The 14,977-nt window shown below is 33.0% G+C and overlaps 3 protein-coding genes across 12 annotated transcripts; 2 read left to right on the top strand and 1 right to left on the bottom strand.

Moving 5' to 3' along the window:
* Positions 1 to 1,312: 1,312 nt before the first annotated feature.
* Positions 1,313 to 4,452, top strand: LOC106758414 (probable myosin-binding protein 5). Its single transcript, XM_022779916.1, has 3 exons — positions 1,313 to 2,484; positions 2,809 to 3,666; positions 4,200 to 4,452. Exons 1-3 carry the CDS (start codon positions 1,749 to 1,751, stop codon positions 4,406 to 4,408), a joined length of 1,803 nt encoding a protein of 600 aa, XP_022635637.1. The 5' UTR covers positions 1,313 to 1,748; the 3' UTR covers positions 4,409 to 4,452.
* On the bottom strand, positions 3,162 to 12,276 carry LOC106758689 (transcription factor BHLH089). Of its 10 annotated transcripts, none has more exons than XM_022779917.1 (7): positions 12,037 to 12,276; positions 11,484 to 11,690; positions 11,240 to 11,305; positions 11,084 to 11,152; positions 10,901 to 10,978; positions 9,434 to 9,582; positions 3,162 to 3,269 (listed from the first exon to the last, which is right to left on the bottom strand). In XM_022779917.1, the coding sequence occupies exons 1-7, from the start codon at positions 12,214 to 12,216 to the stop codon at positions 3,227 to 3,229; spliced, it is 792 nt and encodes a 263-aa protein (XP_022635638.1). In that variant the 5' UTR covers positions 12,217 to 12,276; the 3' UTR covers positions 3,162 to 3,226. The 10 variants fall into 10 exon arrangements, 7 of the variants coding, with proteins under 7 accessions (XP_022635638.1, XP_022635640.1, XP_014497134.2 ...); XM_022779919.1 differs by having other exon boundaries at positions 10,901 to 10,963; XM_014641648.2 differs by having other exon boundaries at positions 11,090 to 11,152.
* Positions 4,961 to 8,131, top strand: LOC106758145 (5-formyltetrahydrofolate cyclo-ligase, mitochondrial). The gene is made up of 8 exons (XM_014641080.2): positions 4,961 to 5,180; positions 5,265 to 5,399; positions 5,509 to 5,658; positions 6,719 to 6,760; positions 6,832 to 6,877; positions 7,156 to 7,226; positions 7,314 to 7,440; positions 7,842 to 8,131. Exons 1-8 carry the CDS (start codon positions 4,997 to 4,999, stop codon positions 7,852 to 7,854), a joined length of 768 nt encoding a protein of 255 aa, XP_014496566.1. The 5' UTR covers positions 4,961 to 4,996; the 3' UTR covers positions 7,855 to 8,131.
* Positions 12,277 to 14,977: the final 2,701 nt, after the last annotated feature.

Below are 14,977 nucleotides of genomic sequence, written 5' to 3'. Positions count from 1 at the left end.
TGCTATACTGTTAGCCATAATCAGGTATTTCTTTGGATCATCCGGTGATGCATAGTATATTTTGATATACCTGAGTATTGATCTTGTTTAATAAGGTTTCATTTCATAATTTCCATGTAATAAATGGATGNATTGTTTGTCTGGATATTTTGAGTATATTCAATTCGGAAAATCAAAATAATCACTGCTTCATAATATGTTCAGACTATAATGACATAAAATTTTGCTACGGTATAAAATGTGTAGATCTATTATAACGTACATATGTCATAACTTGTTTTTGTACGTCATAAAATATNATTTTTGTACTAGTGATTTTTCTTTATAAATAATTTTAGAAAGAAAAAAAAGCTGAAAAAGGAAAACTTAAAGAAATTACATGACTTAATTTCTAGAAATTAAGTTATATATAAGCTAATTTTAATTTAGGGAGAAATAAATTTTATCTATTTTCTTTTCCTTTTCTCTTAAGAAACTCAATTTTAGTTGTATAAAATGTATTCCAATTTACTAGAGTATTTGACTTTTAGTTCACTTATGTCTGAAATATGAAGATTGTACAAGAGTTCATCAAATTTAAATACAAGATCTAATAAATCTATAATTAATAATTACTATTCATTTTAGGAACAATTCTTTTTTTTTTTTGTATTCCATTATCTTTCACAAATAAAACAGTATTATTTGTCGTTTTTCTTAAATTTTACATAAACCTCTGTAAGATAAGTACTATTTTCAGTGAAAAACAATAAATGAAGTCTTGGTATTCTACTGTGAATCTTTAATATGAAAAACCAATATGAAAGACCAACTATTACTTAATGCGTTACATAAAACAAATATGAAGCTCTTAATGGATGTTAATCCGTGCAAAGATTAAGGTGAGAATTATATTAAACTGTGAAAATTAGTGATTAAGATAAAAAAAAAATTATATTGTCAATTATTAAAAAAATTATTGTTGGTGTAATTTTAAGATAATTAGTTTAAAACTTAATATTTTATTATACATGATAATTTGTAATTAAATAACGAATAAAACGGTCTTTTTACATGGTTAGCAGCGTAAACACTACAATTTTGTTCTAAAAATTTCGAAAACTTAAATCGAAAGAGATAAAGATTTATTCAAAATAGATTTATAAATTATGACTTCACCATTTTTTTAGTATAATAATATAAAAAAATATAGGGTAAGAACATATGTTAATAAATCCATTTAGTGTTCTGTTTTTACAGAGTACCTTATTGAATGGTACTTGTAATGAGTAGCAGCTGTGAATGAAAAATGGAGTAAGAAGGCTTTGGCATGGGAAAAGGAAGAGGTATCTGTTTTCGTAATTGGGAGAGGCATGATAGACCGTTATTTCAGGTAGTTTTCTGCCTAACAGACTCCATTGGTTTTAACAGCAAATGTTTCTCCTATTTACGGCTAATTGAGTTCCACCTTTCACATTCTCTTTTCTTTCCTTTGCAAACGTGCCACTAAGAGAGACACACGCTGAGAGAAAGATCTTGGTCTCATCCCCAACCAAGGTCTCCTTCTTCCCACATTCTAAGTTCCTATCTTTTTCTTTCTTAATCCACACCCACTTTTATTTTTATTTTTTTGTTTGATCTTCAGCAGCATCACAGATTACAGGAGGTTTGCTGTTTTGTTGCATTGATCTGCATGCTGTTGGGCTGTTAATAAGGACAGAGAAAACAAAATAAAAACAGAAAAACAAAAAGGAAAGAAAACTACCAACATGGCTACTCGATCATTTTCTACTTTTGTTGAGCAAGAAATGGGGAGGTTCACACATTTTGTGATCTATGTGTTGCTTGAATGGGTGCTGATATTCATACTCTTCCTTGATGGGTTTCTTGCATTTGCGGCCAATGAGTATGCAAGATTCTTTGAATTGCATATCCCTTGCTGGCTGTGCACCAGGTTTGATCATGTTCTGGTTCACAGAAATCACGATTTCTATTACAACGAGTCTGTTTGTGAGGCTCACAAGAAGGACATGTCGTCTTTGGCGTTTTGTCACAACCACAAGAAGCTCTCTGACATAAGGAAAATGTGTGAGGGGTGCCTTCTTTCATTTGCAACCGAGAAGGAATCGGATTGTGACACATACAAGTCCCTTGTGGGGATTTTGCACAAGGATTTGGAGTGCTTTGTTCAGGATGGCCGACCAATTCAGTTGAGTTTGAAGGATGATGGGTTCATGCAGGTTGACAGATACAACAATCAAAGGTGTTCTTGCTGTGGAGAGCCTTTGAAAATGAAGACTACCAATGCAAAAGTGAAGCACTCGTCATCGTTTGCGCGAGCCCCGAATCCTTCACCGCGAGCTTTTCCTTTTTCATCATCAAAAATCGAAGACTCTCATTCTCTGGAATTGCCTCACATGAGGTACAAAGAACTAAAGTTTATGTCATATCACGATTCCGAGCTTCAGGAGGATGACTTCAATATAAATAGTCCGAATGTTAAATGTGAGTATATGCAAAACTAGATTTTCTTGCTTTGGAGTTTGCTTTAAACGTGACATTAAACTAGGATTTCCTGATACCATGCTTCTGTAGATTATAACAAAAAATGATATCTTTTTAGCTGTATTTTAGTTTTTATTGTGCTACATATGCTTTATTTGGAATAATATTGCATGAATAATATTAAGACAACTTCTTCATTGGGGCAACAAATAACTTTATTGTTATTATTTCATTTAATCCTACTTTTGATTACCTGTGCCAATAGACACTGAACATTTTTACTCTTTTAATTGTGGTATAAAATAATGATTTTGTTCCATACAGTAAGGGACGACCACAAATCTGTCTCAATGCCTCCCGTATTGTCAGAACTTGATGATCTGAATGATGAGTCGAGCAAATTCACCCCAACTTTTACAAGGGGCAATAAGTTCTTTGGTATCCCACTCACCGATTCTGCAAACAACAGTCCCAGATGGACTTACAGAATTTCCAGGAAATCACCACTGGAAAAGACAGAATTTGCCTCTGAGTCTAATGAGGTAACCCAAAGTGATTTTGATGATGCCATCTTAAGCAATTTGAACAGACAAGTACGTTTGGATCGCAAATCACTGATGGCTTTGTACATGGAGCTAGATGAAGAAAGAAGTGCTTCAGCTGTTGCTGCCAACAATGCAATGGCCATGATCACTCGGCTACAGGCTGAAAAGGCAGCGGTGCAAATGGAGGCTTTGCAATATCAGAGAATGATGGAAGAGCAGGCTGAGTATGATGAAGAAGCCCTGCAAGCAAGTAATGACATGCTTCTCAAAAGAGAGGAAGAAATGAAATCTTTACAAGCTGAATTGGAGATTTATAAGAAACAATATGGATGCTTAGCAGAAGGAATTGCTCCTAGTGGGGAAACTATCTCGTCCCTTGGTAACAGCTCTTCATTTAGGTTCAGTGAAGGTCATGATAACGGAGAAGAAAAGGGCCTCAACTCTAGTCAAGTTGTGTCATCTCAGGCAGAAAATGGAGGGATAAGACACAGTGAATCAGTCAAAGACTTTAAAGCAGAGAAAACATATCTTCTTGGCCGGATAAAGAAAGTAGAAAGTAGAACACCCTTCGAAGAAAGTGGAGTTGATTCCTTACTGTCTAGCTCTGACAGTGTTAATAATTTAGACAATGAGAAAGGTAATATAGCAGGCATGCCTTCATGAATAGGTAGTATTATAATTCTATAACTATTAGAGACAACATTTTTGGTTCCTAAGTTACTGCCTCAAGGATTTAAACTTTCATTACATTAGTTCTTCCAAGATTTTGAATATGTTTGGAAAAACTTATCTGTAAACTTTTAGGATAAAATGAAAAGGTTAAATTAAATTAGTTTCTCCACAAGCTAAAGATAAATTATATAAGTCATACATAATCTTATTTTAACTTGTGAAGAAACTTATTTCATTTATTCTTTTTATTTTTCTCCTTTAGTGGAACTTATGCAGGTGCTTATTCAAACTGGCTCATTGTCACAAATTTCTACTAGTCACCATCTTGCATAAAGATACTATGGCGACATTATGTAGAGAAAAACTAATTTGATAACAATTTATAGAAGACTAATATTGTAACTTTTTCACCAATTTGAGAAAAAATTATGGTGAAGGAAAAACCGGGAGGATTTGTCTAGCTTATTAAGATTCCTGACAATGCTTGTGTTGTAACAGGAAAAGGAGGCGAAATCTTTCTACCAAAAGAACTGTCTTTTCTTGCTGAAAGAGTGAAGGCTCTAGAAGCCAATAGTGGGTTCTTAGACCTTGTTTCCAATAAAGATGAGAAAGATGGTGAAGGTACCAAAATTTTGACAGAGATATCACAGAATCTAGAGAAACTCAGTCACCTTGTTATGAACTCCTTTGAGGTAGAGAGTGCATGATGCCTATTTTTCTTTTATAGTAACTGGCTCTTTAAGTGTTCATGAGGCTCAGCCTATAATAGAAAGACCAAAAAAGTCTTGCTTGTGGTAAAGATTCCAAGTTATTCCTTTGCCAAATGACAGCTCAAGTGTTGAAAGTATGAATGACTTTCTTATGCCTCAAGAATGTCCCTGTAAAATATTTTAAATTGCTCAGAGGTCAAAAACTTCAAAACTCCGAGCATCTCTTGTAATAGGTTTTTAAGATCCCCATTTCTAGGCTTCTCTAGCTTTACTAGGATCATTTGCTTGTTTATAACACTATTATTGTCAACCTTTCCTTTTCTTTTTTATTATTTAGTATGTACTTCTCTCATTGAAGAAATGTAAATTTTATATTCCATTCATCAAAACTCACCTATACTAATCAAATTCAATTTCCCAAATTATTAATATGCTTTTATAAAATAAAATAAAACAAAAATTATTATTAGCTCTAACCATTTGCAAAGGACGCATAAAATGCAAAAGAAAAAAGGAGTGGGAAAAAATAATGTAATATAAATAAATACACTTTATTTTAATGAAGAATAAAAGTGAGAAAGAAGTATGCGAACGAAGATGATGATTGCACAGTGTTGCTCTAGAGCAGCGTTTGGGCAATTGAGGATGAGCACCACCGCCACTCCCACCCACGACGATCTCGACGCCGTTTTTAAACAAAAGCGCTTAATCCGAACGCAGGTCAGAAAAAACCTAAAGTCCATTCAACCCTCCCTCAGATCTCACCAAGGTATAATAAATCTCTGTCTAAGACACTGTTTGTTTCACGGATTAAAACTTCTCTCTGTATATTCAACCTTCTACTATTTTCCAGATAACGCCGTTCAGGACATTGTTCTCGAAGCTCCCTGGTTCAAATCCAGTCGCAGGCTTTGCGCCTACATAAGCTGCGCTGCGCTACGCGAAGTCGACACATTCAAAATCTTGTCACAAATTTTGCAACATAATGGTACTAATTGTTGGAAAAACGCAGTAATTCGTATTATGTGCTTTTTCTTGAGAAGCTGTTGTTGATCGTTTTTGAAGCGCTTCCTCCGAATATTGTTGAGTGTTTGCAGGTGGAAAAAAGCTGTATGTGCCGCGCGTGGAGGATAAAAATAGTCACATGCGAATGCTCCACATATCGCGAATTGATGATCTAGTTGCGAACTCAATGGACATCTTAGAACCTGCTCCGGTTGATGCTGATGGAAATGCGCGTGAAGATGGTACTTCTCTTGCCCCTTTTTTGTTTCTCGGTTTTTTAGTAAATAGAGCTAAGGTGTTTATACAATCATGTATGTAAGTTTGTTGATTTTTATGGCAAGAAGATTACTGGTTTTGTTCTTTTTCATTGACTACTGAACTCGTGATTAGAAATGGATCCCTGCATTCGCCCATTCATCAATTGGAACAATTGGATGAAGATCAAACAGTGTATATTTAGCATGACACTTTAAGTGATATTGATTGATATAAAATGCGTCGCCCGATCTTCGTCCAACCATTTTGATTGGGTTTTGATCTTCTTGCTGCTTCAGCATTTTTTTAATTTGCAGTTGTGTTTATGGCTTAGTTGTGATTTTAAGTAGTGGAAAATTACAATCAAATGCAGCTCATTTTGGCCGGGTTTACTTACCTTTCGGCCGAGGAAGATTAGTCTGGGATGAAACTTTTTGACGCTGGTAGACCATGTCCAAGGACAAAAAAGTTCAGCTAATTTCTCGCACAGAGCCCAAAATCCTTGATGTTGCAACCTTAACTGGGGCTGCATTCAATTTTGTTAAAATCTTGCGGTTTAGCTTTCGTAGGTATAGCATACTTGCAAAAACAAGCTGCTTAACTTTAGGATTGAAGTTTCAACATTTTCAAAAATGCCACTGTTTGAGGCCGTACTCTTTAACAGCACGTGAGACTAATTTTTGGAAACTTATCTAATTGTCAGGTATCTAGTTTTTCTTTGGGTCAATGTGAACAGTGGGTTGTTGACACATATTTGTATGCAGTTAGCATATTCTAACTGGGGCTTTTCAGCTAAAAGATGTGAGCTCTTTTTATTTTTTTAATGAAAAAACAACAAAGTAAAGCTTCACAATAGCTTAGCTTTTACAAAGCAGCTTCCACTGGATTTGATAAAAGCTATGTGCATCCTTCTTTCCTTATTTTGGCTAATTTTTTTCATTTTATTTTATTTTTCTTATTCCTTAACGGTTGACTTCCATTTAATGTGTTTTCTTATAATCCTGATTAGCATTATCAACAACCATTTGAAAGATCTCTTTGGTACAGTTATGCAGGCAAATGATCCAGTTGATTTGTTCCTTTTACCTGGTACGTTTGTCATAATCTTTATTGTCTTAGTTTGAATGTAGCTGATCGTTTTGTATTATTTTTTTTTCCAGGACTTGCATTTGACAGAGCTGGAAGACGTTTAGGTCGTGGTGGAGGGTATCGTTTTTATATTTGTTGCTCCTATCTAAGCTAAAGAGTTGAAATCAACCTCATTATATAAATTCTGAGTTGTTCTGAAATTTGTGAGCTGAATCAGTAATTCTGCCGTGTCTTATATCCATTGCCAAACTGTGTTTGTTAGAATGGTTACTACTAACTCTCTTATGTTTCGCTTTTGACCTTTCACTTATCATATCCTGAACTGTATTATTTTTGTAATAAATGATATGAAATTGTAGTCCAAGTTTGTTATAGTTAATATCCACCTTCAACAGTTACTATGATACCTTCCTGAAGAATTACCAAGACTTGGCAAAGACGCGGAATTGGAAGCAACCCTTGCTTGGTATGCAGTTCTTCCTTGCAGGATACATAATTTAGGTTGAACCAAACCCACAAACATGTGATCTGGCAATTTGGCTTTGATTTGCAGTTGCACTGTCATATTCTGAACAAATTCTGGATGAAGGAGTAATACCAACTACTCCGTCTGATCTTCCGGTTGATGCTCTTGTATCTCCTGCAGGTGTGATTCCCATCAGTACAGCTGCCTTAAACAGGTATCACTGACTGATCAAACTCAATTACTTTGGGAATTTGTTAATTGGTGGCCTTAGGATCTTAGTTAAGGAATTATAATATGAAGGTAAAAAGACCAATCCAGTGCTCACATGGGATCTAGGGAAGGTAGATGTATAAAGCCTTACCAGGCATGCAAAGAGGCTGTTGTCAAGATTTGGACTTGTAATCTCCAAGTCAAAGAGACACTGATATACCAACTCTCACCCTCTAATTTTTTTATAAGAGAGTAGAATAGAAGAATTTAATATCTATAAATCTAGAAAGTCTTCAGATTTTTTTCTTCTTTAAGCGATCACGAGGATTTGTTAATGTAGTGTTTATTAAATGTTTTTCATCCATGCCATAAGAGCATTGATTAAGACCTTGTGGGCAATTTCAGAATGGATCTCTAAACAGTGACACTGGACTTCAAAGCTGATCCTGAACACTTTCAACAGTATCTCTTCAATAAATTTTTGCTGTTCCTGAAGTGGTGGAAGGCGCCTAAGTATTTGGATCTTGTATAACAGAGGATAACCATTTCATCGAGGGACACTGGACTGCGTTATATGATTGTTTTTCAGATTATATTCTTCCCCCTCAATTCGATTTGTTATGTGGTATACTTAATGGCTACAAACTTTATCTTTTTTAAGCTCAGAAAGAAGATTTTCACCGATATCCTTAATAGATTATAGATAGTCAACAATCTAGAATTTAAGATTGTAAGTACCAAATATTTTAGTGTGGTCTAGTTCTAACTCAATTTAATTTTGTAGAAATAAAATAATTTTTGGGCACATTTATTAACTAGAAACTCAATATTAGTTTGTTTTAAGATCTTTCTTTTTTACTGAAATACCTGTACAGAATTATATATATATTGAAGAAGACAAAAATATTTCAATTATTTTAGATTACTATATAGATAGACAACAATGTATAATTTAAGATTGAAAAAGACTAAATATATTAGTTTAATCTAATTCTAGATCAGATCAAAGCTTTTTGATTTAATTTGGTATGAGAGAATAATTCCGTAGTAAATGTGTGAACTACAAACTCAATCCTTTTTTATTGTGAGGAAATTTTATCTTAAATATCTTTTTTTTATTATTATCAATTCTATATTAATGGAAAAAATGATTTTACTTCTGTAAATTTTTTATTATTATCAATTTTATATTAATGGAAAAAATGATTTTACTTCTGTAAAACTGTCGAAAAGGACACAAAAAAACTTGTGAAGTCTAATTCAATTTGTTAGGAGATAAAGATGTTTGTTTGGTAGACTTGTTTATCAGAACCTCTTTCATTCTGGGAAACATTTTACTGATATCTCTCATCGTATTCTCAATTCTATATCAGTGGAGGCAAAAAATGATTTTGTTGCTGAAAACAAAATGAAAAGGACAAAGAATTAAAAAGTCTAGAATATATCATACTGACACTAAAGATATACATCGATCTAGAACTTAAGATTGAAAAAGACCATATATTTCAGAGAGTGGTCTAATTGTAAGACCTGAGATTGTATGTGTTTGTCGTAAGTACTTATGATAGCTACATACAAAATTTTGACTATATCTCTCGATTTTTCTTATTTCTGTATTGATAAGAATCTCATTCTGCTGTAAATATTTTTTCAAAAAAGAACAAAATAAGATTAAAAAGTCTATGTTACACAAATAAACAATTCAAAGCTTTTGTCATCATTCAAAATACACAAATGAATACCTGCAATATATATCCAGTTATACATATCAAACCAGGAGGTAGGAATCCTATCACAGCAGGAACTAAAAACCATAACCACACTAAGATTGTTTTCTAGTTGCTCATTGCTAATATAGTGAAGCATATGCTATTTAGATGCATTTTCTATGTAAATACAAACCTACAACATCCGGCAACAGTTAACTAGGTTGTTAATAAAGCACACTATGTAACCAACCCACTCACTACCTTTAGTTTTTTAGAAGAAAATCAAACCTATCAAATGATGTTTCATTCCCATGAGACACCTCTGAATCATGTTCTCTCAAACCACCACCTATCTGCATATGCAGGCATCCAGGATGTGATCCCTGAGCATACCCTGTTGCTGCTTGTGATCCAAATACCATTCCAGTACCACCAACCTGAAACAATTTATTAACTGATCAAGATCATGATATTATGGGAACAAACAGTTCCACAATAACTACATTCTTTACGAAAAAATGTTTTAGGCCTAACTAATTTGGTATAGATACAAATAGAGACACAAGAAAATATAGTTCCGATTGACAATATTCATCTTTGAGATAAGCACTGGCAATCATTTTCATTGAGAATTGGTTTGGACTAGTGCTTGTGTAATTTGGTTATATGGTGGATTCAGTGACTAAACCTCTTAAGAAATTGAAATCAAGCAACAGGCCGTTCTACCAAAACTATGTGAGATCTATAGTTTCCACTAGTTTTTACTCATGATCATGATTGGTACACCAATAACTACAATTATGATTTATGAAATCACAATGAAAAGTAGAATTGAACTCTAAATCTGGTGAAAATTAAGGTCACATTCCCTAAATATGTTCAAGTCGAGTTTATAATAGTGCTAAATTTGGAGTTTGATAGAGTGAATTACTGAGGATTTAGCCTAATGTAGCTTGATACAGATCTTGCCACATACATTATATTTGTGAGTCCCGAAATCCCAATTTCACTTTTGCACATTCCAATGTATTTCTACACAAATGAAGAACAATTATCAACAGTATTGGAGCCAAAATTCTCAAACGCTTCAAGACGATGTAGGTGAAAGCTTCAACCTTTTATCCTCACCATGAAGGTTGAACTTCAAAATGTTGTTCCATCTAAACTGGATGTTAAATGGGAGACAAGATCAGGGTAATTATATGTTGATTCAATCCTTCCTTTCTGCTGATTGGCCTTCAGTTATTGAGGAGGATAAGATATGATGATACTACAGCCATTAGATTGCTTTATAACAAAGCTGTTTTTATCCCAATTATGGATTACTATGCACTGCCATTATCATCGGTTTTCCCATTATGATCTATTCGTTTCCCAGATCAAAACTGGTTCTGCATTCCTCCATCAATAATTCCCTTCTTCTCTTTTCTCCCTCTCTGCTTCTTCCATACCAACTTGACTTCAATTAAGCTTTGCCAACTGATCAGTGAGAACAATGTCAAACGGATCCATAAACTTACAAGTTAGAAAACTTTATCCTATTAGTTTTTTACTTTTCAAATAAAAGTAGTCAAGAAGAATAATTTGAGACACAATTTCCCAGACAAAGCATCAGGATAAAATTCTTCGGCAATATTCCAAAAGCATCTCAGCAGCCAACACATACAATTTTGCACGATGATTAAATCTTATGCAAGTGGAAATTAATTGAATATTAGAAGTCAGTATGATTAACATCAAAGTTCATAGACTCACATCTTTTAAAGGAAACCCATCTGTGTTAAGGCTCATGTTCATCCTTGAATTAACTGCTTCAAGCTTCATAGAAAGGAACTACAAAACTCAATTTGTTTGGCATACAGAATTAGATTGGAAGTTAAGAAGAAAACATCGTCTAGTGAAAATACTAAAAGGTGATGGAAAGATGAAGAAAGCCACCTCAACCTGACGCTGCAGCGACTGTATGTAATTGATTATCTCATCTAGGACTAGTGCTTTACCAATTACCTGAACGTTAAAAAAAAAAAAAAACAAACGATGAAGGAAATATAGAAGCATTAATCTTCAAATATTACAGCAGAATATTATGAGTACCTTGTTACACCCTGGAACCAAATCCTGGAGAATTCTCATTCTCTCACTGATCTTTTCTCTTCTTGCCTGCAAAACAGGTGGCGTTTAGTGGCATGCCTATGAACAAATAGCAAATATAAACACAAGAAAGAAAAAGAGAATGTCCAAAAGTTCCAACATTCCATTTGTTTCTAGATCAAGGAAAAATGGCCAATAGCAGGCAAAACTTGTAAGAGACAACAAGTTAAAAAAACAGAAGAGTTACTCTTTCTGCTAGACTGTGGTTATCGGTAGCTTGGCCCCTTCTTGCTCTCACGTGAATGTAGTCTTGCTTAGGTGCCTCACAAGGCATAGTGCTTTGTTCACTTGACTTGTTACAACTCACAGAACTTGTTTCTGCTTCATCTTTGAAACCATCATTTTTAACACTGCACCCTTCCACCTTCATCCGTTTATTGCTACCAGAGTCATTCTGTTCCAATAACAAAACCAAAAATAGACATAGAAATCAAATTTTAAAAAGAAAAGCTTCAAACTTTTCTTTCCTTCAAATTCCCAACCTCCCTTAGTTTTCTTTCCTCCAAAGCAAAAGGGAAAACACCACAACAATTCAAATTCACCAAAATAAACTAAACCCTACAGTTTACAACACCCTCACTCAAACAGTTCATACAACTTGAATTCCGACTCTTTCACTGAAACACAACATAAATTAGTTGCAGTTTGCGAAATTCCAAACATTTGGGAATTGCAAAAAACCTGAAAGCATTGAACTTTAATTGAGGAAGCATAGACTGAAGACATGAAAAGTAAAAGACCTTGGAGAAGTGGTGGTCGGAAGGGGGAAAAGCGGGAGTTGTTCCGAGCCAAATATCGGCGAGGGTGTAAGCGGAGGAGAATGTGGAGTCAGATATGAGAGGAGGATCCATTGGGAGGTGAGAGCATGAGAGTGTAATGGATGAATATGACACTGAGATAGTGAACAACAACTCCATCATATTCTACTCTTATACTCCATTTTTTCACCCTTACCTTCTTCTCACATCAAACATTTTACTTCCTCCTTCAATCACATCTTTTTTTAACTCCAAACATCTTAATAGCTCTTTTTTATTTTAGTATTTTCTCTTAATATTTATTACAACAAGTTAAAATGGATTTTTTGTTAGATTAGTATTAAAATTATTAAAGGCAGATAACTTAATATAGAACGATATATTTTTATTTCTGCAAGAAAAAAAATTATATCATTAATATAGTTATAGTAAAAGTAAAATAATAGTATATTGTATATTATAATTAAAACATCAGTTCTATATTTATATTTTTTAAATGTTAAGATATTAAAACAGCTATTCTAGATCGGTGTTCTCATACATGTGAATCTTTTGATGACCTTTCCTTCTTTATTCACATAAATGTATCATGCTTCCTTCACTCTAAAATAAACTTTTTTACTATAATAATATATAAAATTGATATTTCAATCACTTTGAATTAACCATTAATTCAATCCTCAAAATTATAATAATTTATGAAATTGATATTTAAAATAAGACAAAAAGCAGGTTTACTGACTTGATTCTTATGCTTAACTAAACTAATAGATTCTGTTAAATAGTTTGAAAATTGTCGTTTATATATATTTTTGTTGCATTATTTCGGTTTTTTTCTCAATTGTATAATATTAAGAATAAGATCGCTTAATATATATATATATAGGGAGAGGGGTAATAATATAAAGTTTTAACTTAAAAGATAATATATTTCATTATATCTTAGATAATAATACATACTAAGTAGTTAGAAAATGGAAAACGGCTAAATGGTTGAAGAATGTGGCTGGACTATAGGTAAGACTGAACGACCTTAATAAGAGACGTCTGGCCTTATTTGGTAGATAAGTTTTCTCTATGAGGATTAAAGTAAATGATAATTAGGGATAATGGACTGAGATTGAACCGATATTAAGATGTTACTAATCTCATACCCATTTCAAACACTATAAATACAAGTTAAAGGCAAGAGGTAGGTGATCGCATTTAATATTATTGCTCTGATCGTCTCCTCCAAACAATTGGAACGAAGGTGAAGACAGGACAAGGATTCAGCTACTCAAACGGCTTAGGAGAGGAAATTGTGAAGGAGTTAGCAGTTACTTGACCTTACACCCGAAACAACAATCTTAATCTTAAAAAAAACTAGAGTTATCTTGATATTGTATCCTTTATCAATTTGTTATAGACACACTAATTTCATATCACATTTCTTATTTAGAAATTTAATCCTTCATGTTTCATAATAGTTTTATTCTTCAGTATGGATAGTTTTGTTGGGGAATCACAACTACTTTTTAATGTTCATTATATCATTCTTCTTATAAATATTGTTGAATCTTTCTAAACAAAATTCAAGAGACCATCATCATTTTTAAATTGAATTACTATTTTACTGATTTGATTCTCCATTGGATGATTCAAACATTTGAAATTTTATAAAACTTACTCCTTAGAGTTATATGAATAGGCCTATAACTTCTTAGAACAATTATCTACAATGAACAATAAGTATCTAATTCTAAAGTGTGATGAAATTATAAATTGTTCTCACAACTCACTAAGAATATTGTTAAAAGTGTTTTTTTTTGTCCCACACTACAACATATTCTGAAAGTTTCGCCTTGGACACATTGTTCACAAAACCTCAGTAGACAACGATCACTACCAAATAAGTCATGTCTCTACAACTTGACTAAGTCTTTCTTCTTTACATGACCTAACCTTCATTGTCATATTTCAATCTTAGACAAAATACTCTTATCAAGAGTAGACATTGATCTAGATATTACAACACCTTACAAGACATACATGTCATTTTTCCTCCTTATCACTACCATGGATCCCCTCCTCACCTTTAACATTCCTCACTTTCCTTTAGATATGTATCCCTTCTTTTCAAGGTCACCAAGGAATATCAGATGCGCTTCAGGTTTGGTAAAGACCTAACTTCATCAAGTACTCTCTCAGTTTCATTCAAATACTCTCTCAGTTTCATTCTATAAATCATCTATTATTAATTAAGAAACATGTTTTCTCTTTTAATTTTAAAAGGTTAAATATGTTTTTAATCTCTTATCTTTCATACGAAATTGAATTTTGTCTTTGTCTCAAATTTTGAATAATTTTCATCCCAAAACTTTATTAATGAATGGATGTAGTCCTTGTGATAAAAAATGTTAAAGATTTGTGACATTGTCACGTGTATGTTCATGTAATAAGATGAACACTTAGGTGTCAACACGTGAACACACATGTCACAACGTCGTTTTTCACATCAGCAAATTCTTAATGTCATTTGGTGACAACTACGTCCATTTATTTTTAAAGTTTGGAATCAAATAATATCAAAATTTGATACAAGAACGAAATCTAATTTTGCATCATAATAAATATCTAAAAACATATTTAACTAAGTAAAATATTTGAGGTTTAATATGATGTATCATATTTGTGTTTGGGTTGTATGTTGATAAATGAGAAAGAAAGTTTATGCTTACATTTCTTGACAATTAAAAGTTGACGAAAAGAATTACTCTAGTTGTGATTTGACATTAACAATTGTAGTGCTTTTTTATGAAATTTTGAAGATATTATGTGGTGAAAGATTTGTTGTATTCAATGATCACAAGAGTACAAAATAAATGTTTGATTACAAAGAGTTACATGAGGCAAAAGTTGGATGAAACTTTTAAAAGATTAT

Source organism: Vigna radiata, chromosome 4, assembly GCF_000741045.1.
Source record: "Vigna radiata var. radiata cultivar VC1973A chromosome 4, Vradiata_ver6, whole genome shotgun sequence".
Lineage (NCBI taxonomy): Eukaryota > Viridiplantae > Streptophyta > Magnoliopsida > Fabales > Fabaceae > Vigna > Vigna radiata.
The sequence above is the reverse complement of the archived record's forward strand: the minus strand, read 5'-3'. Positions and strand labels throughout refer to the sequence as shown.